Source organism: Falco peregrinus, chromosome 6 (genome assembly GCF_023634155.1).
Source record: "Falco peregrinus isolate bFalPer1 chromosome 6, bFalPer1.pri, whole genome shotgun sequence".
NCBI classification, from domain to species: domain Eukaryota; kingdom Metazoa; phylum Chordata; class Aves; order Falconiformes; family Falconidae; genus Falco; species Falco peregrinus.
The window spans coordinates 2302471-2325858 of record NC_073726.1 but is presented as its reverse complement, the minus strand read 5'-3'; the positions used below and the strand labels follow the sequence as shown (position 1 = coordinate 2325858).

The following is a 23388-nucleotide window of genomic DNA, read 5'->3' as shown; positions in this document are numbered from 1 at the left end:
ACTCCCTGTAACATTACATCACAAGGATGAACTGGAAAGATTGTTTAGATTGTAAACTTTCCACAAATGGCACTGTATAACTTTTAAATGACTAAAGAAAAGTCTTTACACTAAAAGCCATTTATCTCAAGCACTGTGATACAGATCTAACGTCTGCATCTCCAGCATCTTCCCTTATTTTACAAGGATGGAAAGAAACACTTAAGAAGGTAATAAACACATTAATCTGTCGCCAAAACAGTGACTTCTGGCTGTTCACATTTGGTATATGCTGCAAGTCAAGTCTCAAAGACATGTAGATACCAAAGAGCAGAAAGCCAAAATGAATTACAGCATGACAACAGCTTTTTAGTTAATAAGAGGAGAACAAATATTTATTTATTTTTTGCTTGCTCTTGCTTTCTCAAAGAGAACCACCATGATATCAGTGGTCTGGCATCAAAGAAAAAAGTAAAGTAAATAATGCAAGACTTTTCAGAACAAACTATACAAATAATTCAGTTGCTCCTTGAAGTGCACTTCGTATGTTTTATATATGAAATAGAGAGAAAAAAATGCATAGACTGTATTTTAAAAGAATTCTTCTTAAATTCAGTGGACATATTCAGTTTGAAGAATTGAAGAGAAGTTTAATCTGGAATAGTATAAAGACATATATATTCAGAACGAACATTCCAGTTGTCTCTTCCAGGTATACCACAGAAGTGCGTCTAATGGCCTTGTTTGCCCCAGAAGTAACAAACCTTTCTGGACATGGACAGCCCAAAAAGGTTTGAACAGAAAGATTCATTAATAACTTAGCCCGGGGGGAGGAGAAGAAAAACAATGTCATAAAAACACTACGCTTAACAAGTGAGAAAGCACTTCCCTGCTCCCTGCTCTTTCAGAATCTCATTGTTTATGCTGACGTTGTAGATTCACAGAATTACTAGGGAAACTTCAGCTGTGGCTTGTAGAAGCCCAAGTGCGTTTTTCATCCAGTATTGCAACACTGTGACAGTCTGTGCAAAGTGTCCAGGCATCTTTTGGAAAACATGCGAACCCGAGGTAGGATATTGCTGAGACACACCACTGCGTCACTCATTCACAAATTATGCACTACGCTAAATGGAAATTGTTTTACTTGAAAACGTTACTGGATGGCATAATGCTATCACAGAAAGTATCAAGCATCCATCCTAACCTCAGAGGCGATCACTACTTCCTGATAACATATCAGCAAAGTCTAGGACATTGTTTCCAAGGTCTAATATGCACAAGACACTCTCCCTTTCTGGATGTGACATCCTTAGTAAAAAAGCCACAAAAGAGCAGAAAATTTATTTAAGGCAGGCTGAAATGACAGATACAGACCAAAAGAAAGCATGGGCAAAATTTCAAGTTCAGATTTCCCTAAAGTACAGCAAAACCTGCAGCTGCAAGCAGCAAGTCTCCATTAGTTTCTCCTAAGCCTTCCTTGTAGCTAACCAATTCATTAGTCATTGTTAGTGAAACAGTAGAAGAAACAAGAATTACACATCACTATTAAGTATTACAAGGATTAAAGAAACCAAAAGACAATGATACATGTGAAGAAGTAACAAAAACAAGTTAAAGAAATGCAGAAAATACGAAACAACTAAAGCTATAATAACAAGAATTCCACAGAGCTCATCATGAAGAAGGTCTGTACTTCAAACATGCATGAGGGATTAATTCGTGATTCCTGTTTCAACTAGAAAGCTTTTCATACAAGTGTGTTTCACTTTAGAACCAGTCAAGATCTAATGCATGTAGATTGTCTGTCTGCATCTCTTTGGGGATGTATTGACCTAGTTAGCTATCTAACGCAGTTTCTGGTGATCATTTCTTAAGTTTTGTCTTTGTGTTGCTTAGTATTGATTTGTAAAAAGACTGTAAGAGTGTTACTGTGTGTGTGCACTGCAGCGCAGCTCACGTAAGCAGAGCAAAGGAACAGGTTCCATTGATGGTTTGGGGTTTGTAAAACACTTCAGGAAAGTATTACAGCACCCTAAGCTTGAGAGGGCACCAGCCAAGCACCACACTGCAAATGCAACAGTAACACCAGCTGACGCAGATGTCCATGACAGCCTCCACCCTGCCTGCGTGTTTTAGAATCATGTGAGACCTACAGGCCACAGAAGAATCTTCCTCACAAGCATCTAGAATCCCACCGCAAGGCAGTGATAATTTGTTGTTGTTTTACCTGCACAGAAATTACTCAGACCAACCTCCAAACAAGGCTATTCAAGAGAATATTACCCTGGGTGAATATGCAAGGAGCAAGGTCCTTAAGCCATGGAGTAACAGCCTGAACACTTGCTTGGTTTAGCAGCACCCACTTGGGTACATGTGACAGAAGTGTCAGTACTAAGCCAGCTTTGTCAGCATCCACGCTTGGAGCTTCTGAAGAGCTTCCACCCACGGCCGGCACACACCCTCTGCCCCCACCTCAAGGTGCACATACACACTCATGTACTTTAGCAAAAAATTTTGAAGATGGTCTAGTACTGCCAGGGGTAGTTGTGGGAGCTGAATCCCATCACAAGTTTCATGCAACCCTTGGAAAATTCCTTTGGTGCAAAGCCCCTGCCTGTTCACTCTCTAGAGTAGTATTAGTAGGACTTCATTGCATTAAGGATTTTGAAAATGCCATAATTCAGAAATCAAGAGGTGCATGCTTTTTATACAGAGGCATTTCCTAATCAGATTGCAAAACAAATACTTTTCCTGAAAAATGCTGAAGAACTTTGTTAACAGGAGGCAAATCCTACAAAATAAATAAATAAAAAAATTAATTAGTTGCTATCAACTTTTGGAACATTTAGTTATTACCTAAAAAAAAACCCAAAAACCACAAACCCCCCAAACACGACAAAACACATCTACATGAATAAGATCATCTGCTGAAAAGCTGAAAAACCCCTCAGATTTAAAAAAAAAAAAAAGTTACAGAATTACAACCATCACTTATGCTCCAAACTGTAGTTAATCTATGGGCTGAGCTTAAGTATGCATAATATAATAAAACCACGCATGGGGAGACCTGACAATTTCATGGATGATAACTCCAGAGTCATCAAAAGATGTACTTGGGTAAAATATCATATGTGCTCGTCGTGCTCTTCTACTCTTGCTGACCTTTGCTCTTGGCTACTGCTGGTTCAAGATTGGGCTAATGGGATACTTGAACAAATACATAAGCAGAATTACAGGCAATTCTAATACTTTCATTTCCATAAATGTGTGAATGCATGTCTTCACTTCTGCATGTCCTAACATTACTGCTGAATGCTCTTTCAGTGCTACCGACACATACATTTTGTTAATTAAAAAAAATCATGCAACTATCTGTCTGCAGTCACTTGAGCCCATACATTAGTAAATGAGACAGGATAGTCCTCTAGCAGCTGATTTACTACCACTAGAAGATGCCATGTAACAGTGAATCACAAATGGTATAAGCATATTTCATAGGTGACACATACATAGTATGTGAATTATACTGTTTCTCAGAAAGGTGCTGTAATCAAAGACTTGATAGCTTGGGTCTATTCTCAATTATACCAGAAATTAAATCACACTGCTTCAGCTATTCTTTCTGTAAAATAGCAGGTTGATCTTGATCTCTCATCAATGAGCTGCATAAGGACCACTACCAATAGGCTACCCAGTACCTAGAATCTCAGTAGTGGAAGACTTGTAAGAGGAACTGAAGCCGTTATTTCCAGTCCATTTCATACAGCCCTGTGCAAAATACTTCAAATGGAGGAAAAGAGGAGAAAGTGGTTTGCTTGAGCTTTTAAGAAGTTTGGCTCCATGCTGTGCTTCCCAACAATTTGAGAACACAGTGTAATTTTTACAGTTCAACAATAAGTGCTTTTTTTTAATGAAGAAGAAAAGGCAAAATTTTCTTGTTTTCCAATCACAACTAGCCCATAATTACAAGTTACTTTACAAAGCACATAAGAAGTTTGCTGATGTATTATCACAGGAGTGGTTCAGTTACTGTAGTAACAGATATTCTTGCATGTTTTCTCTAAGAAATACAACAAACACAGGAAAAATATATACAACCCTTACAGGCTACACCTGCTGTTCTCTGGTCTAGCTACACAGAAGAATGAATCACTGAAAACAAAAAATCATGTAAACGCTCCCTAAAGACAAATAAGAGTCTGCAATTCATGTAGAAATTCATGAAGTCTTTCTTGTTGAAAGATTTCAACAAGAGCTTTGAAAGTGATAACTTCAAGTATACAAGTAAACCACTTGCAAAATTTTCTTCCAATTGAACAAGTACATTTAAAACTTCCTTGAACTAATTTAAGCTTTAAATCCAAGTTTATTCTAAATTGTGGATATAATGCACTTCTAAAACTCAGGCCCTAAAGGCAACTTACATTGTAAAAACAGTTTAAACATCATTCAAGGTTTATATTCTCAATAGAACTCAAACTGTAGATGATACTTTTTCTTTTTGTAGCCATATCAACTACCATAAGCTGCTGAAAAAAATCCTGAAAAAAACTACTGTGCTTATCACCATAGGAACAAAGTGCTACACTTTTGAGAATGATATCTTACAGGATTTACACAAAATTGATTAGTGGTTTTCAATGGTCACGTCTTACGATTGGAACTCACATATTTTGTCCAATATAACACTAATGTCTCAATATTGTTATTACAAAATGTAAGCAAAAATTACATCTAATACCACTATCAGTATAAAACAATACTCCAATCTGCAAAATCATTAAGAGTATAGATGGGAAATTTTATCACTAAAAAAAATTTAATACATGTAAGAATAGCAACAGGAAGAAAAGAAGATTGTTTGAAATTATCCAAGTCATGATAAAAGAAAACTGCTGAGCTGAAACTGAACACTGCTCTTCAGATTCATAAGGTTCCAAAATACAAGGTGGGAAAAGGCATATAACAGGTTCTGTAGGTTAATTTCTCTCTGCTGGAGTTAGAGAAAAAAGGAACAGGAGTTTATCAGCATGGCAGAAGACTGCAAGCTTATTAAAACTACATTTCAAAATAACTCTCAGTTGATTTTGAAAACCAGTTTCCGCTGATAAGAAGAAAAAAATATCCACTCAAAGCATATTAGGAGCCCTTATTTTGAAGTATTTTTGTGATGTAGTATCTCCTAACATACCGATTATAAAATGTACAGTCTAGTAAAATGCAGCTGCACCAATGAAAGACCTGTGAATGTTTTCCAGAATTCACATTTTTAATGGATCTGCCTGCACCTGAATAGAGAATATACTGACCTCCATCAGTCACACTTGGGGGGTGGGGGTGGGGGGTGGGGCGTGTGTGTATGTGTGTGTGAGGCAAAGACAGCACTGTATAGACCAGCTGATATTTTGTATTTTGATCCAGGCTCACACAGCACAACAGACGACTGGCTGCAGATGGTAGGGAATGTTTCTCAGATGAGAACAGAACACTAAACTGAGTGATGACTTCTCAAATTTGTAAAATACAAATAATTTGCCTCAAAATCACTAAATAAATAATTTAAAAAATATTCCACATCCTCTGTAATGCTGTTGGGTTATGCTACAGTCAGATTCAAATACTGAATAAATTAAGCTATATTTTTAAAATGTGTCTTTCTGTTTATTTCAAGGATTTACACCTAACACAGCATGTCAAATATTTTAAATCAAAACATTATCATTATGCGGCCTTGAAGTACATATATTACTTGCAGGCACACAACATTATTCGTTAACCACCATTTGGTACATTTATACATGGATTTATATCACAAAAACACTAGGCAGTTTTTCCCTAATAAAGCATTCAACACTAACAGCTTCGTGGGCTCCTGGCAGTTCAGATATCCAAGCCCTTTCTTTAGGTCTCAGCTTTTCATGTCGGATGGGAACTGGAGTACTCAAATCCCCTATCCCAGCACTACAAGCGGCAGTCAGCTGGCACAGACCATAAGTCTTCCCATGATACTTCATCTGTCATCTGTGAAGCCGAGGAGTTAACACCTATTATCTGAATTACCAAGGACAACCAAGCGAGCCTCCACTGCGATGAGGGAAATGAGTGTGCGTCTCATAGATAATAATAGAATCTGCAAATTTAGGTTGATATTTTCACATTACATTTTCTCAAGTTATAACCTTAGGAAAATCTGGACTGTTGTTGCAAAAGATTTCTTTAAATCTGACACTACGATCAACTGAAAGATCCAGTTGCAGGCTGGGACTGGCACCACATCCAGCCAAATGAACATAAACAGTTCATTCAGGTGCCTGTTCAAGCTCTGTCTCTGTCAGGGTATGGCACAACAAATCCAAGTGTATGAGTGACCAAAAAGATACCATGTGGTGTTTAAGCATGCACACACTATGCTTAAGCAACAGCAAATTTTGGCTGCAAAACATCATTTTATATAATAAATAGGCTGTCCACACTCCCTTCTTAAACAAAACAAAACAAAAAAAACCCCCACAGATATTGAATCCTCAGGCCGCTACAGTCTATCCTACTGATTTTCGGAAGACTTGGAGACCAAAAAATGTAAACAGCTTGAAGAATATAAAGTGTGACAGATGGGGGCAGGATGATTAATTTGAGGCCACTCACTCACTAATAGGTGGTATTCGGGTATTCTATGATGGATCATTCTTCTGGGAATGTGTTTCAAAGGGATGTGAAGCTCTAAACAATCCAATCTAGAGATGAAATGGTATCTCTGACCTATCCCATTGTTACACTGCACTGTAATTAGAGTAGGATAAACACTTCTCACTATATTCAACCCTATTTATTTGTAACCTGTTATCCCTTACCCACCCCACCAACCTGGGGTTCTTTGGTAAATGCTGCTTTAATTTATCTTCTGTTACAAGACTCTCATTCCTCTTGTCTCTGACTAGTACTAAAAATAATCATCCCTTAATTAAAAAGTTAAAGTCCCAACAAAATATGAAAGATGCAAAGGTAATACAAATACAAGATTTGTATAGCATTTATATGCAGACTCCTGTTTTTGCTACACACACTGAAAAGCAAGGGGGAGAAATTAAACAAGGGGAAATATAAAAAGCAGAAAGAGCTGACAATTCAAAAATTTAAGAAATTAAGTATGGGGCAATATAGATGCATTTTTCTTTAATAAAAAGCTTGTTTTCCTCTGGCTATGAAATGAACTATTCTGTAACTGCCACCTTTATTTTAGACTAGCAGAAGTCAGAACCACCTACATTTTAAATTTGCTTTTATTGCCATAGAAACGTATGTTTGCTTTAACAAAAAAGGAAGTCTCCTGGCTCATAGCCAATCGTCTACTTTTTTATATCATACACTATAGATGGCAGTTTATTCATTTATATATCCATACTTGCACTCTCTTAAGTGAGCTACATTCACCTAAGCTACAAAGAAAATCACGTGGTTTGTGTTATATAAGATAATTATACAATAGTTATATTTAAATTAAACTAGTGCAATCTACTGTGTACAAAAGGACAGAACTACTTTAAAATTATTTATGCTCTTAAATCAATTCAATTTCAAATATACTTTAGCTGACACTCACTCCAATAGTAATTTCATGTTTAAATCAGTCATACACCATTTTATTAAATATTTGCGATTAAACCTTTCCATGTGCAATAAGAGATGGCAAATAGGTCAAAACACGATGAAGAAAATGGTATATTTCTTTTCTTTATAGCCACTGATGCCAAGAAGAATGCACACAAAAACTAAAGACGTTCAGCACCGACAAAAAAACCAAATACATTCATAAAGCTTTAGTACCAGAAGAAATATTTACACTCTTTCTGCCTTTAAGTACTGTTCTACAAGGCAAAGAAGTGCCTGGAAGCCCTCGCAGCCCCAGTTCGCACAGGTTCAGGCACACGGGCACCTCATAAACGCCAACAGGTTCCCACCAGCCCCTGCCCATCACAGCAGACCAGCCAGCAGAACGAAGCTGTTACGCATTACAGCAAAGATGCTTGTTTTGTAACCTACAATAAAAACTGTCATTTCACTACAAAAGGACAGAATAAACATGTAGCCCGTTCAACTACACATATTTAAGCAGTTAAAGCAATAAAACAACTTGAACTCTCCGCAGTTTCTCAGCAGTTCCACAAGCTCCTTGCAGCCAAAGAGGGGGAAAACGGCAACATGCTAGGTCTTCAGACACGACACGCTGGTGTGAAGTCAGCTCTGTAAGGGGGTAAACTGGATGTTCACCAAGTACGGCAGGGAAAAGGAGAAATTTTTCAAGCCCTCGCAACCTTTAGTTACAGAGTAATTCTAGATGCAAATCACAATATTGGAGACAAAATTATTTATTCATTCATAAATCACCATGGCTGCACTGTGAGATACCTTACTTGGACCAGGTAAAATTTTTCATATGACTTTTGGTAAACATTTGACTATCTGTAGACAGTGAACTATACTGATTTGAAAACATTATTTCTTATTCAACAGAAATAGAAATATTCAAGTATGTGCAGAATCAGGAAAAAAAAGTTCAAACCCACTGTTATCCATAAATGCATTATTTAACTCTGCCTGTTCACAGAAAAAAAAAAAAATATATACACAAATGGACCACTACTAGAACAGTGGAGCGACCCTTTCCTCATAGGAAAAAGACATTTAACACAGAAGTAGTTTCCTGGAGGGGGAAAGGTGCTAAAAAGTGACAAACTGCTTTTGGTGAAGGCATTGCTGTTGGTGGGTTTTCTTCTTTGTTTGCTGGGGGTGGGGGGGGTGGGGGGGGGGTGGCGCGTGTTTTTAGCAAAAGGGAAACCTGAAAGCAGAGGTGAAGAGGGACCAGTCCTACTGATTTTTTTTTAATTTTCTTATTCTGTTAATTGAGCTATTCGGAGCTTTATTTATACAGGTATTTCGAGAGTGTAATTGAAATACCATTTAATAATTGTGAGAGGCACAATTTCCAAAAAGTTTATACCAAAAATTTCAAGTTTGTAATGCATTTGTTACAGCTTCACATAGAAAAATTCCAAAGCGCTTTAACACTTCCAAAACAAACATGTCTAAGGAAACTGCAGTTCCCCCACAGACAACTGACAAGCAGAAAGTAAGTCTAATTTAATTAGAGAAATTATTCATTGTGAATTACTCATGATACATTAGTTATCTTGCGCACGCACACACACACGCTTCAACCATATAAACTCTCTCTAATCTACAAGGATGCTTTTTTCCAGGAGACCAGTAATATTTTAGAATACAAAACAGTACAATAAACTTCCCAGACAGTACTTCACTTACAGAAACACCACACAAAAAGCATAACCCCGCAGATGCGTTCATTCAGATGGTAGAAGGAAAAGGTAGTGCTCACCCTTCCTATTCGGGAGTGAAACAGCACGAGGAGGAAGTTCTTTCCCAGGGACTTGACTCTATAGCAAGACTAGCACACTACTACACAGTTACTGAGCATCACTATGGCTTAAGGAGTAACATTTAAAAAAAACAAAACAAAACAAAAAAAACCCAAACAAAAACCCAAAACCGAACACAACCAACCAACCAACAAGGAAAGAAGAATGCTAACTTTTTGCTGACAAAAAAATTATGAATGGAACACAATTCTGAACTGGTCTACCGCTTGTAAAAATTACGGTCAAACAGAATAAACAAAGAAATAAACCGGTTTTTACCTCTTGGATAAAAGCACTAGATCTAAATTCATACTCCAATCCAATAGTCAACATGGAAGTAGTACACCATTTGCCATTTATTTTCAAAAAGAAGGAATCCCAACAACTTGCTTTCTTAGGATAGGGAAACCTCAAGAATATTTGTGTAAGGGAGCATTCAAAATGGACGGTTCGGGAGTCACAGCTGCAACATGTTCAGTAGTAAAACCTTGTTAAAGTATTCAAAACACAGTCCACACATGGCAGCATGCCAATTGTGATAACTTCACATTAATTGACAAGATTTACTGAAGTGTTCAGTGCACGAATACTTTGGATTAACTATCAGGAGGGATGCAAGGATAGCTGTTTATTCTGAACCAAACCCTTCAGGTTCGCGAGAAGAATAAAAAGTTCTGAAAACAGCAGAGATCAAAAAAAGCCCAATGGTGTTGTTTAAAAGGCAAGAGGAGAAGATAAGTATTGGACAAAAATTAGGCAGATGATACTTTGGTGAAGGTGTCCAAGAAAAAATAAAGCCTGACTAGAGTGCAGGAGCAGAATATGGCTTTACGTAAAAAGAAGTAACTGCAATCGCTGTTTAAAATCCTTTCTCCTCCCTAATGGTTTCTTCCTATTAACAAAGTACTTCAATTTAAACAGGCTATATAAACACTGTATCCACCTGACCACAGAGCCAAAGAAAATACTGCTGCTGAAGAATCATTAACATCTGATGGGTGGACCAAGTTCCACCCTTGGGCAAAACCTGTCACCTAGGAGGCAGCAGAGGAAGAGTCAGCTCTGCGCTGATACGGTTCTTACAACACCACAAAGCAAAACTAATTTGAAAAAAAAAAAAAAAAAAAGGTACGTTTTTAATTTCCATGAATATGCTGAAAAGGCTAAAATGGGACCAATAGGTAAAGTTTGCTCAGCTGCTTGCCTGTGGTATTTACATATAAATATTGATATTAAAAACCTGAAATCCATTTCCATTTTAGAGTTTCCACTCATCTTCACAAGGTCAGAGAGCAAAGAAGCTGCAAGATTATCTCCAACTTTTGCCACAAAACCTGCTCTAAGAGCTAAATAATGAATCATACTACTAAGCTTAGTGAAGTGTTATAATTATTCCTCAGTGGTCTAAAAAAAATTTCCCCCTATGCCCATTAACATTTTCACACAACACTGTATACTTTGTCTGAATCCCTGCTGCATGTAAACAAGGCAGCTCAAGTGGGAGCATTCGGCTTAGAATTGTGTGTTCAGCGCAGATGCTGGATCCAGGAGGGAAATGATGAAGAGCCAAGGCTTTTCCCCCCCCCCCCCCCCCTCCTTTTTTTTTAATTAACTGAGCACTTGGATATCATTAGCAGCTCTAGACATCATAATTTCATTACTTCTTAAGAACAATATACATAAATACAAAAAGTGTATCCATAATTTCAGATGAGAAACAAGTACATTAGTGTAACCACGTTAGAGAAAAACAAAGGCTCAAAGAGCGAATTTTGCTGTCAAGGCAGCGCATGCCCATCTGTTGCACAAGAGTGCGCAGGAAATTCAAAATTATATTTCCCATTTCTAACACAACCAAGCTACCACACTGCAGGCATCCCACCTCAAACTGAATCTGCTGCTCTCCAGACCACTGACTCCGAGGATTGGAGTCTTGGTTTGGTCCACTCAAACCAAAGTAGCAGGATCCTGGCGAGCATGACAGTAGCAACAAATCCTCACGCTGCAATCTGGAAGAGGTTATCACACCGCCATCGCTGGCAAGGCTGGCCCATGGCCAGATGCCTCAAGCCACCACCTAAATGTTGTAGCTTTCCTTTCAGCAGACGCATTCTGGCCTTTCACTCCTATTTCGGCGTTAGAATCCTATAACTACCCTTTACCAACATAGGCTCCTCTCACTTAGGCTCAACTCACTTCCTCGGGCTCCCTTCCCACCGTAACAAACCATGTGCATTACGGACAGTATGGAGGTGTCTCCCACCGCTTACTGTCTCTTCTGTTCCTGTACTAAGGAGCAAATCGTATTACAGTTCAGAACAGCTTTGCCTCCCAACAACGCAAGAAGCACGTCCTTCAGATCTTCCCCCGCCTTTCCCCTATTCCCAGTTTTTTCTGCTTACTTCACTCCTTTTCTATTACTCAAGTTACGCACATCCATTTTTCTTATTGTTGACCAAGGATATTTCCCCCCAAGTCCTTCAAGCTCACTTCTGCCAGGGATCTTTAGTCCAGTTTTCCTAAAAATCTCACCACATGCCACACTGGTTTTGCATTTTTGTGCTTTTCCCCTGGACTAACTGGGAAGAAACTATTGTAAATATATACTGTTACAAATGCTGTTTAATATTTATGCTATTATACAGCAAACACTTAGTAACAGACCAAGTTATACAGCTAAGTGCTACTTCTAGAAAATCCAAGAAATGTGTCCAGCTTACTGCTTTCTAGAACTGAGCTTCCCAAAGGCATGGAAATTAGGGCCAGAAGCCAATAACTTCTAGAAACTGATCTAGCCCACGTCAGTTGGACTAGCTTGTTTAAATACAAAAAAAAAAAAAAAAAAAAGGTAAGTTTTGTGTTAAAAGATACTTTTCTATAAATTTGAAGTACAGTAGCTAGCCCTAACAGACAATAAACATAGAACAGAGAGAATGGTAACACCTGAACAACCAGCCAAAAATGCCCAATTTTGGCTGTTCCTCTTAAGAAAAATAAACCATTCCAGTTAAATTTGCAGGGGTGAGGGGTGAGGGGATTTGTTTGGTTTTTAAGAATGAGTTACAAATTCCTATTCCCCTGGACACACCTGAAACAAAAACACTATCCTTATTCACAGCCTCTCCTTCAGTCAGTTTTGCACCACATTCTCTCATGAAAGGATGTCAATCACTAGTCTTGAAATCTTGCAACAATTTTTTCCACTCTGAAACATGTGTTTTCACAAAACATACCTGTTTCTAAACAAAGCATAGGGAGCAGCTGAACGTTCAGTGATGCCCTAGTATTGGAGTGGAACCCAATGCTTGTGGGACTACAGGTCTGAGAACAGCAGCCTCAGCTGAAAAGCATCAGTTAAGAGTAGCTGAACATCAGCAAATTCAGCTCCAATCTGTGAATAATGTCATTTGGCTTAAAACAAAATCATTACACCCAAATCTATTTTTGAAATTACAAGAGATTAAGTCTTTTAAATTTTCTTTTCCTTTCCAGACTTCTAGCTTGAATGTTCTGTAAGTTTCAGAAGCTATGAATTAATATAAAGCTAATAATGCTGTCACTGGAAAGCTGTTTTTACTTCCAGAAACTTCATAGTGCATCTAAAGTGGGGAAAAGAAAGAAAACCAAACCAAACTGTCCTGCCTCACAGTGCTTCCCTATACCCCCCTAGAAGTTTTACAGAGTTCTGCTTTTTCCTGCCCTTCTGGACTACCATACGTGAGATCTGTCTGGACTTCAGGCAAAGAAGAGTTTGTTCCAAAACACACATCTGAAGCAATCTACCTGAAATAATCTGATCTTCAGACAGGCAATTAACCACCATTTCCAGATAAATGTTCAGCTTATGTCAGCACGTCAAAAACCAAGGTGAAAGATTAAGGGATCAGTTTTGGTCACAAGCCATTGAAGCAAGGCCAACTCAAAACACCCTGCCAGGTAAACACGCTAACAACAGGATTCCTAAAGTATACAGACATTCCCAAACTCACAGCTAGATGCAAACACTGATGGTATAAGCAGAGCTCTAAGATACCAGAACAAACTATTACTTTTAATATATAGCAGTATTATTTCTATCCAAGGCAGAAAACCAATAATGTTCTTAATACACTATATTTCTCAGAGGTCATATGTGCAAGAGTAAGTCAGCCTTTTAAAAGACTTTAAGGATAAAAGGAAAAAAAATTATCTGTCTTTATCAATTGTTTAATACAGTAATTCACACTTTCAATATTCCTTGCCAAGTTTTGTAGAAGGCTTTTTCTTGTTATCTGATTGTACACTGAATTGAGTTAGTATACTTTCTGAAGATCAAATGTCTCCATGTTTTATTTGCCTGCACTGCGTGAATTTTAAGGGAGTGCTTTTTTTAATGGGCTCAACTCAAAACAAATTCCAATGGAGACATACAGAGGAAGATTTTTTTTGTTCTTAAGGGAACAGAAAAAGAAATAATTCTACACGTCAAATGGTTAAAATACAAGAATGAAATGAAGACGTTCCTTTCAGGTACCTCTTGCATTGGCCACACTTCCCATGAAATCCTAAGGCAAAACCTACCTGGAACTGACCCTGGCATTTAATATTGCCACAAGCAAGAATTTCAGGCTGACATGACTATCAACCATATTGGATTTGGGTTTTTCTTCAGCAAATCCTTAGCCCAACTCCTTTGTTTCCTGTTGCCCAAAAAGCTTCCACCTAATTTCATGGTTACAGGTAACAACAGCCACTTAATACCATAAAAGAGGAACTAACTTCAAATAAGGATTGGGGTGCCTGGAAACAGAACGATTCAGAGTTCTGCACAGCCCTACCAGAGCATCACAGTATTACCAAGGTTCATCAAGTAACCACCTGATGCCCAATAATAATAATAATAATAATAAAAAAATAATAATAATCACATCTATATCTTTATCAACACCAGGCATGTTGGGCAATGTCCTAGGATGAAAAAGACTCCCAGAGATAAGGGGAGAATAATGATTAAGAATGAAAAAACTGAAAGCTTCCAGGATCCCCCTAGAAAGACACATGTCAAATGGTTCCAGTCAAGGCGACATGCAGGAATACTAACAAGTTAAAATATTACTTAAGAAGAAAAGGTGCAAGAAAATAGAAATATACTGGGACCAGGAAGGACTAAGAGTCCAGATATCCTGCCTGATAATATCCTATTTTAACTGACAGCTAATTAGGTTTCAGCTCATAATTTTTCATGATGGTAAGGTGGTTTTACCTTTATATCATTATAGATTTATCTCCAACGGGAAAATACAAAACCTAAAAAAGATGACTGACTCACTGATCCAACAGGAAATTCAGCAAAGAAGTGAGTCAAGCCTACAGGAGTGAAAGAGTGGTATGGACACATTTTTCTTGATCTTACAGAAAAAAGCTGGCTATTACAAAAAATGTATTAAAAATAATGATAACACAAGAAAATGTCTGATCTAGAAGCAGTGCTCATTACATAACATACTGGTGCAGAATGGTAGGCTAACCAACGTTACAGTGTAATGATCAATTTTCTAAATTACTCAGTGAAATTCACAGAAGCAGCAGAGTTCCGTGCACCACTGAGCCTCAGCAGCTTTACATGCCAGAATTACTAAGCATAACATGTGCAAAGAAGACATCTTCATCATCAGAAGTTGACACGTATACATGGGTAAGAACAGCTAATATAATGTAAAGGTCCACAGGCATAGCAAGTAAGGTCAAAAGCCTCAACCTTAATTCACAGATTAAGGAAATGTGGGGTAAATAGGACTTGGGGAGATTACACTGCTCTCCTAGTGTAATTATGATCCACGGTTACACACCTTTAATCTACACAAAAATAAATGTCTAGTCTTAATGCAAATGACGTTCATTTCATCAAGATGCTAAGATAGTACTATACTCATGACTACCGATTTCATGTGAAACACCATGCATCCTGCCACATCACAGCTCAGTACTGCTCCAAGAGGGGCATGAGGAAAAGCCATGCAAGTTTGCAGATGCTTTCACCCAGGAAGACAGTACAAACTGATACTTCTCTATGATTTGCTTTGAACGTTGGAGTGCTGTCAAATATATAGGAAATTAATGAACTATTTTAAATGTCTCCATTGGATACTATAATGATTTCTTTCCAGTCTGAAATGACCACTACACTGGCAGCTGTAAAACTTTTATAAAAGGTGTACCAGATAGCTTTATTGTTATGCACAAAATCACCGCATTAAATTCACTCCAAAGTTCTTGCTCTAAAATTGGCATTATAAATCTCACTCTCTAATTTGCTTAGCAGCATAACTACTTCATCACCTACTACTACATCACCTGTGTATTAAGCCAGTGCTTGTGCTTACGCTTACCTGCATTGCTATGATTTGATGGCCTGTTTTTAACTAACCTGCAGTACAGAACCTCTGCCTTAACTGTACTAAAACCCACAATTCAGCAGCAGTTAGGCAGGCATGTTTTGCTAGGAAGTCACCCCAGAACGTTCTCCCAGCAATATCTTTGATCCTTCCCTTGGCTGCAAACCTCTTCTGACCATTCTCTCCCCCAGGGCTTCAGAGCCTGAGCCAAGCACCAAGGATCTGTGAGAACCACAGCCTGTCTGAAGGGGAAGGACACTTCACAACTATAAACTACTGTTTCCACAACTCTTGGGGATCTCTCTTCTTCCCAACATCTTCCTCAGTCCTACCCCTGATTTTCCTATTGCCAGCTCCCTTTCGCACTACAGCCCCACCATCTGAGATGAGAGGGATGATGTTAACAGAAGATTATTAGCTGGAATTGACCAAGATTAAACTGGTCTTGTAATGTTACTGCAGAATGCAACACCCCCCCCCCCCCTTCGCTTCTCAAAATGCAAAGTTACAACACCAGAAGTCACACTGGGAGTACAGACTAGAGCACACAAAAGCAGTATTCATGACTGCCAGAAAAAATGTCATTTGCATAACCAGTCATGGAGAAAGCGTGTGTCAAAAAGATACATCTTCTTCCTAATACCAGTCTGAAGACACTAAAATGCAAGCTGCTAAGCAGTAGCAGCAGCAGTGATTTTGATGAACATCTTAGAAAGGATAAAGAAATGTGAACGATTCGCTTAACAGGTATCCCACAATGGTACAAAAGACTCCTGAAACAGGAGCTCGTTGCTGAAGGCATTACTATTTTCATGACAGAAGCTGCTGGATGACCATGTGAAAAACTCAATGAAGAACATCACTGGTTTTATGACAGACATTAAAAACAAACTTTTAAGAAAGTAGCTTAAACAAGACAGATGAAGGTCCCCTGTGATTCATTATTTCCGTGACAAGAATAGTTGATGAAACAGTTTAAAAAAGACATTACAGTTTTTACTGTGGGACTAGAGAATACATTATGATTATACTCTGTTACTTCCTTGCAGAGGAGTTGTCAAACAGGGCTTTATTTTCACTTAGAAAATGATGCCCTAAGAAAGTGGCAATGATGCTTACGTATAAACTAATGAAAAAAAGCAGCCAAATTTTTTTCAAGAAAGGAAAAGACAGAAAAGAAAAAGGCACTTTTACCTAAAAGTAAACTGGACTATTTTTGATCTACAAAATTATCTTTCCTTGAATGCCACATACACACACTGTCAGTTAGGGTCATTAAAGCTTTTTGTAAAACTGGAATGATGTCCACAATGTCTGATAGGAATTACTACCATCATTTGTCATTGGTATTAACTAGTGCTTTAAAACACTCTCTGCCACAAATGGAAAAAACTAATACAAAAAGTACTACAGCAATATAACAAACAAACGAAAAACAAATAAACCCAGCCAAAATATACATGGCAAAATGAAATTCAAAGTCTTTGCAGAAGCACACATTTCAGCTGTCAATACCTGAACACCTGGCAATGAAGCCATGAACAGTAAGTTGCTCTTGCAATATGCGTTCCAAATTCAATACTGAGGATCCAGACAACTCAAGAAATGAAAGTAATTACAGTTTAACACCACTTGCAAACACCACCCGTAAGTCACAGAAAGGCAACAAAAATAACGTATGTCTTGATGCCGACACACAATGTACCTTTTCATAACAATGAAGAGTTTGGGTTAAATGGAATGAAGCGCAATTATAACCAAGTTATCAAAAACGAGAGCAACTCTATCTAATGCCCAATTGCTAAGCTTTTATAACAAGCAGGACAGCACATACTTGTAACTGCCCTCTTTTTTTTTTTTTTTTTAATGCCCTTTGGTGACAACTCTGAAGCTGTGGATTACCTGAGAGGAAAACACTGATTCTCCATAACGAAGCTTTCTCCTACAAATGTGCTCCATTTAACTAAATTCCAGGAACACCGCAAGTTTTCAGGAGAGTGTGTGGGGGAAACTGAAAGACCTGCATGTTCCAGAAAGCCAACAGCCTCCCAGTCAGTATGCCAGTCCAAGTCACAAATATACAGAGGACCGATTTAACCACTGAGCTGTAGTCAGTCCTACTGCAGTCTTACACCACCACATCTAGTTTACTAACAGTGAAACAGCAGCATGAGAAAAGATTAAAGAGAGAGAAACAAGGTCATACCCTATAACCCAGTGATGGAAAATAAGGGATTAGATGGGTCAAACATCTGTTCCTTTTATTTCTACAAAGCACACAAACTTTTATACTAGACATTATGTGGCTTTCCACAGAAGTGAACAGCCCAATCCCGAATTAGGATCAAGAACCTCAGCACACTCTTAAACCAAGTTGTTCTATGAATATCCACTTCAGCTTTTTATCAAAGCAGCTTCAGTGAACTTCATTTGCCACCCACCCACCCCTCAAAGAACTGCAAAAAAGTATCCAAAGCCTCAAAAACGTACTGGGAGAAAAAAAAAAATCCTGTCCGGCTCCACACCAGTGATGAATATTTTGAAAATCCCTTCACTAGCACGTGTCAAATAACTTTTTCCAGATATTTATTGTAAGGCTAAAAGCCAAACTCAGTGAGGCAGTGAGATTAGGTATTATATGATGTTGAATCTCAGTTTACACAGATGTAAAATAACTTGGATTTTGCTTTTCACCAGCTCTGAGAAGTTACGGGTTTTTCCCATCAATGTTTCAGAAAGCAAGAATTAAGATGAGTCTTACTTGAGATTCCCAGGTTAACACTTTCAGCACAAAGCAAAAGAAAAATATGTATAGGACAAAGTCAATGGAATGGTAATCTTGTTTTATAGATACACACAAAGTTTTGAGCAATTATGGCATAAGGATATGAAAGAGTAAAAAACAGGATTTTATTTAGATGCCTTATTCTCTTGGGGGAAGACCAAAAAAACTTTCAGAAGCTGCCTTTACTGAAAAAGAATCTATTACACACCGAGTTTTGTAAATATTTCTGAAGGCTACTTGTCTAGAATATGGTCAGCCAGGATATGGTCTTTGGATAATTCAGAGATGTAAAATGCCTTCTGACTTCTACCCTCCCTAGTGTCTGGGCTTTTCCACCGATGAAAAAAACCAAAATTTATTTATTTCCACTCTTCAAGATGTACATTCTTAAACTGAGTAATTTTTTGAGTGCAATTCTCACATAAGCGTAGGTGGTATAAACTTAGAATCTTACACAACTTTACTTTTTCCTCACTTAAGAAATCAGAACCTAATTTAAAACTGCAGAGTCATAGAAACATCTGTTCATTTTTGAACCTATCAGTGTATGAAGTATTTCAAACAATAGCAAAACAGACAAGAAAAAGCAAAACATCAAGTTCCCACAGGCTACGATTTGAACATTTCTTCTGATTTTTATCTCCTCATTGATAGGCAGAAAAGCCAACAAGCATTCAGCATACCTGCTCCAACTTCTTTTTCTTCTTCTTCAATGTTATTTTTTATACTGTCGTACTCCTCATCAATTGCCTGGTTGCCACGCATTTGAGACAGAATTCTTCGTGCTCTCTGAGTCTGGCCTTTCTGAATGAGCCAGCGGGGACTTTCAGGAAGAAACAGGAATCCAAGGAACTGTATAACAGCTGGAACAGCCGACAGGCCCAGCATGTACCTGGAAATAAGTAAATAAATAAATAAACATCTAATATTGGCCTTCAAAAACATGCTATGAGAAGACTTATTTACAGCTACTTAAGCTGTACTTTACAAATCAAACCCTCCTCCCCTCGTATTCTTTATCACTAAAAGTTAAGCAGGCAAGAATCATATTCTGCAAGTATTTTAGAAAACAGGAACCTTGCTTTCAATTCCACAAAATCTCAAGGATATGTTGACTACTCTGCCAACATTGACCCTACAGCTACTGGTCCTGAGGACACTAAATCAGACTAAATAAAAAATCTGAAACGTTCCACTAGTTTGGAAACTGGTAATCCCTTTGGTTAAGATAAAAGAATGAACAGGAACCAAAGGGATGGAGAACAAATAGGCACTGCTGATGGCTAAAATGAGACTGAAACCCTGCTAATTGTTTTACAGACATCACAAAAAAAAAAAAAAAAAACAAAAAAAAACCAAAAAAACCCCAAACAACAAAACCCCATAAAAAACCCACAAAACACCAAACAAACAAACAAACAAAACAAAACCAACCAATGAAAAATGCTTAATTTGGTCAGTAATATGTACACACAGACATATGTGGGCAAGGAATATGCCTCTTGTGTAAGGAGATGCCAGTTTTAATTTTGAAAACTCCTGACTATAATAAGCAGGAACACTGGAAAACATTCATTTCATCAGCGTGGCAATTTACACCAGATCTTCTAGAATCTGCTGTTACATCTTCAGCCAGCTGCAATGTTAGGTTTTAAATCAAAACTGTATTTCAGATGCCATGAGTGGTTCCTATATACAGCATTAGGACTAGTTCTCTACTCAACAGAGAATTACCACTGGCCAGACAGTTAATGCTTTCAGGGATCAGCACTGACATCTGTACAACACCCAGAGCCACCATGAGTCACTCCAGCCGAAGTGGTGGGAAAGACTGTAGAAGACAAGCATGCCACCAACTTCCATGGGTGGTTCTGGTCTAGACACTTCACTTTTCTACATTTATTCAATAAAACAGTAAGAAGAATAACAAGAATCGCAGAACAATGTGTAATTTTGTTCTGCTTTTTAAATCTGACCTTTTCCCATTTGCGCTTCACAGACTTTTTTCCACTTCCATTAAAGACTTTAAATGGTGCTGGTGTCACCTGTACATTACTGCAGCTATCACAGGTTTCACATCGGTGGTTACAATCATTAAAACACCTCCAGAAACTAGCCCTCAGACTGAATGCTGAGGTTAGTCTGTACACAAACAGGTTCGTACCCTGACATCAATCAGGGGATTATGGAGATTTCCTAACCTCCCCTCTAGCACCTCTCTTCATACCCCAGGCTGCATGCTTTCACACAGACAATTCAGCAGTCTCTCACCTGGATGTTTTTATAAGGCATGCTATGAAATGAGCTTGCTAACAGAGCAGGAAGAGAGCACAACCATTAACAAAGACCTTGTTTCAGGGCAATGAACCAAACGTATTTGTCAAGGCCAAATGCATTTTGGATGAAAATGGAAAAAGATTTTCTTAGCGGCATTTGTAGATTCAAAAAAGAAAAATTGAGCAATACAGCAGAGCAGAAAACTGAAGAATGGGGAAAACATCACCCAAAAGGTAATGCAAAGAGGATGACCTCCCCAAACCAATGTGTATGCAGGCCAGTCTTGCCATCCCCAAGCTGAGCCCTCAAGTTCTTCCTAAAACTAGCAAAAATTTCCAAACGTCACACAAGTAAATCTTGCTCTAGAAAGAAATCTGTAAGGAAGTCTCTTATTTTCTAACACTTTAAGAATGGTATAGCTGATCATTAGTTAAAAAAAAAAAAAAGAAAAGAAAAGCAGAAGGAAGAAAAATTCTAAATGCAAAGCTCGTGTTAGATGAGTAGTCTTCAGATGTCTAAGAAGTATCACTAATTCACTGCTGTTCTCATTCCTCATTCACTAATATTCTCATTCATTAATGTCCTCATTTCTTCTAATGCTCTTCCCCCTTCCCAAATATTTTGGTAGCTGCAAACACAATCACCTTTACACATACACCATTGAAGCTCACTGAACTGTATATTCAACATCTGCATTAGAGTGGTATTTAGAAAGCATTTTCTATTTCAAATAAAGAGTAAAACAAAACCACAGAGATTGAAAACATAATCACTGTATTCTGTCAAACTGCAAGCAAAAGGATCTTTCCATGCATCTAAATAAACAGTTTTAGTCCTTTACACTCATATTACCTAATTTCTGCTCCTCCAAAGCCATTCAGTCCCTTAAATACATACAGAGCCTCTAGAACTAAACAGCTAGGTACCTGCAGTCATCTTAGGAGGCAAAATCAATCGAGGCTCCCGAAAGCTCAGTCCAGCCTATTAAAGCTACAAGTTGGACTCCATTGGACTGTTGATCACAGGCAAGATAAAAAAAGCAGTGTACAGAAAGTGCTCACTCACTGAAGTTAGTTTCCAATTGACATGCTTCTGGTCAGTTGAGTGCAAGGAGCAGACCAGAAGGAAAATGTTCAGTTAAGAGCGTACATCCATTGCAAGTTCAAGAGTTGCTGCCATTTTCAAGCAGATCAAGCAATTTTGCTATAACGAATTTAGACTAAAAGCAGGCAATTTCAGACATTTCATGCAGTGAGCCAGCTTTCAGAAATCTAATATAGTTCTTTCCTATACAGAGTACAAGACTTTGAATTTGAAGCCAGATGTCTAGCAGACCTGAAAAAATCCAGCATGAAATTTAATAAGTCTGCTGTAACATTTCTTTTTCTCAGACATACTGCTGCAATACTATTAAGATGGCATTAGCAGGGTTTATATAGCTAAACTGACATCAGAGTCAGGTAGAATATTTGTTTTCTTTAGTTCATTTTTTATTTAATATCCAGCATTCCCAAGAACAAACAGAGCCGAGACAAAGTAAAATTCCTTACTGGCTTTTGTAGCAATCCAATACTTAGCCATTCAGTCACTAAGAGCTATAATAATTGCTGTAATTTTCCTTCTTACGCGTGATGACTCAGGAGTGAACATCTGCGATTCCTCCCCATGCATTTGCTGGCCACTCTCTCCAGGTGACAGACCATCTGTACTCCTCCCTGCTCAGTCTTCCTTGTGATAAACTAACTGAGGGCAGACAAGTACACAATCCCCAGGTAACAGCTCCAGCATCACAGCTGAGAATCCTTGGATGCCTCATCACTAGCATAGCCTCGGTTTCTACCCAATGCATTGTCAACAGTTTCACTTCGCTCAGTCCAGCAGAACAGCCAGCGCTTGGTACATAAACCACAGCATTACTGCCTCAGCAAAAGTTACCCAGCATGAGCCAGAAGGCTGCAAGAAACAATTACTCCTCACTACTCAACACACTCTGCTGAATCTGGAAGACTGAGACCACCAACGTGAGAGAAAGCTACAAACCAGGAATAGCAATAGATCGCTAAGACTATCACGTGACTGGAGTGTATGACACAAAAGAAGAGGCTGAGAGAACTGGGTTTGTGCTGCCCAGAAAGAGAGATCATCAAAAGGAGATCAAATTGCATCTTTCCCAACTGAAAAGGAGCTCATAGAGAAAACGGAGATAGTCTCAGATGTACACTGTGGAAGGACAAGAGTCAACAGGCACAAGTTACAACAAGGAAAATTCAGATCAGAGATGATGGGAAATAACTCTTCTCAGCAGGAGTGGCTGAACACCTGAACAAGTTGTCTTGACAAATGGAAACGTCCCTTGTTGGAGATTCTCAAAAGCTGGCATTTCACACAGCTCTGATCAAACACTCAACCTCCTAAGTCTTACTCAATCCACAGGTTCTGGATTTTACTTTTAATTTTTTTTCAGTTTGGATGCTTAAAAAGCCTGAATTGTACCAGAGTCGTTTATTCTTTGATCCAAACAGAAGAATAAGTTATACCG

General features: G+C 38.2%; 1 protein-coding gene across 2 annotated transcripts in view; it reads right to left on the bottom strand.

Moving 5' to 3' along the window:
• SLC2A13 (solute carrier family 2 member 13) overlaps positions 1 to 23388 on the bottom strand; it is a 169320-nt gene that overhangs the window by 112036 nt on the left and 33896 nt on the right. For both annotated transcript variants that reach the window (XM_055808994.1, XM_055808993.1), the window contains exon 3: positions 19256 to 19464. In XM_055808994.1, the coding sequence (XP_055664969.1) occupies positions 19256 to 19464 (209 nt within the window). The remainder of the gene's footprint in view (positions 1 to 19255; positions 19465 to 23388) is intronic.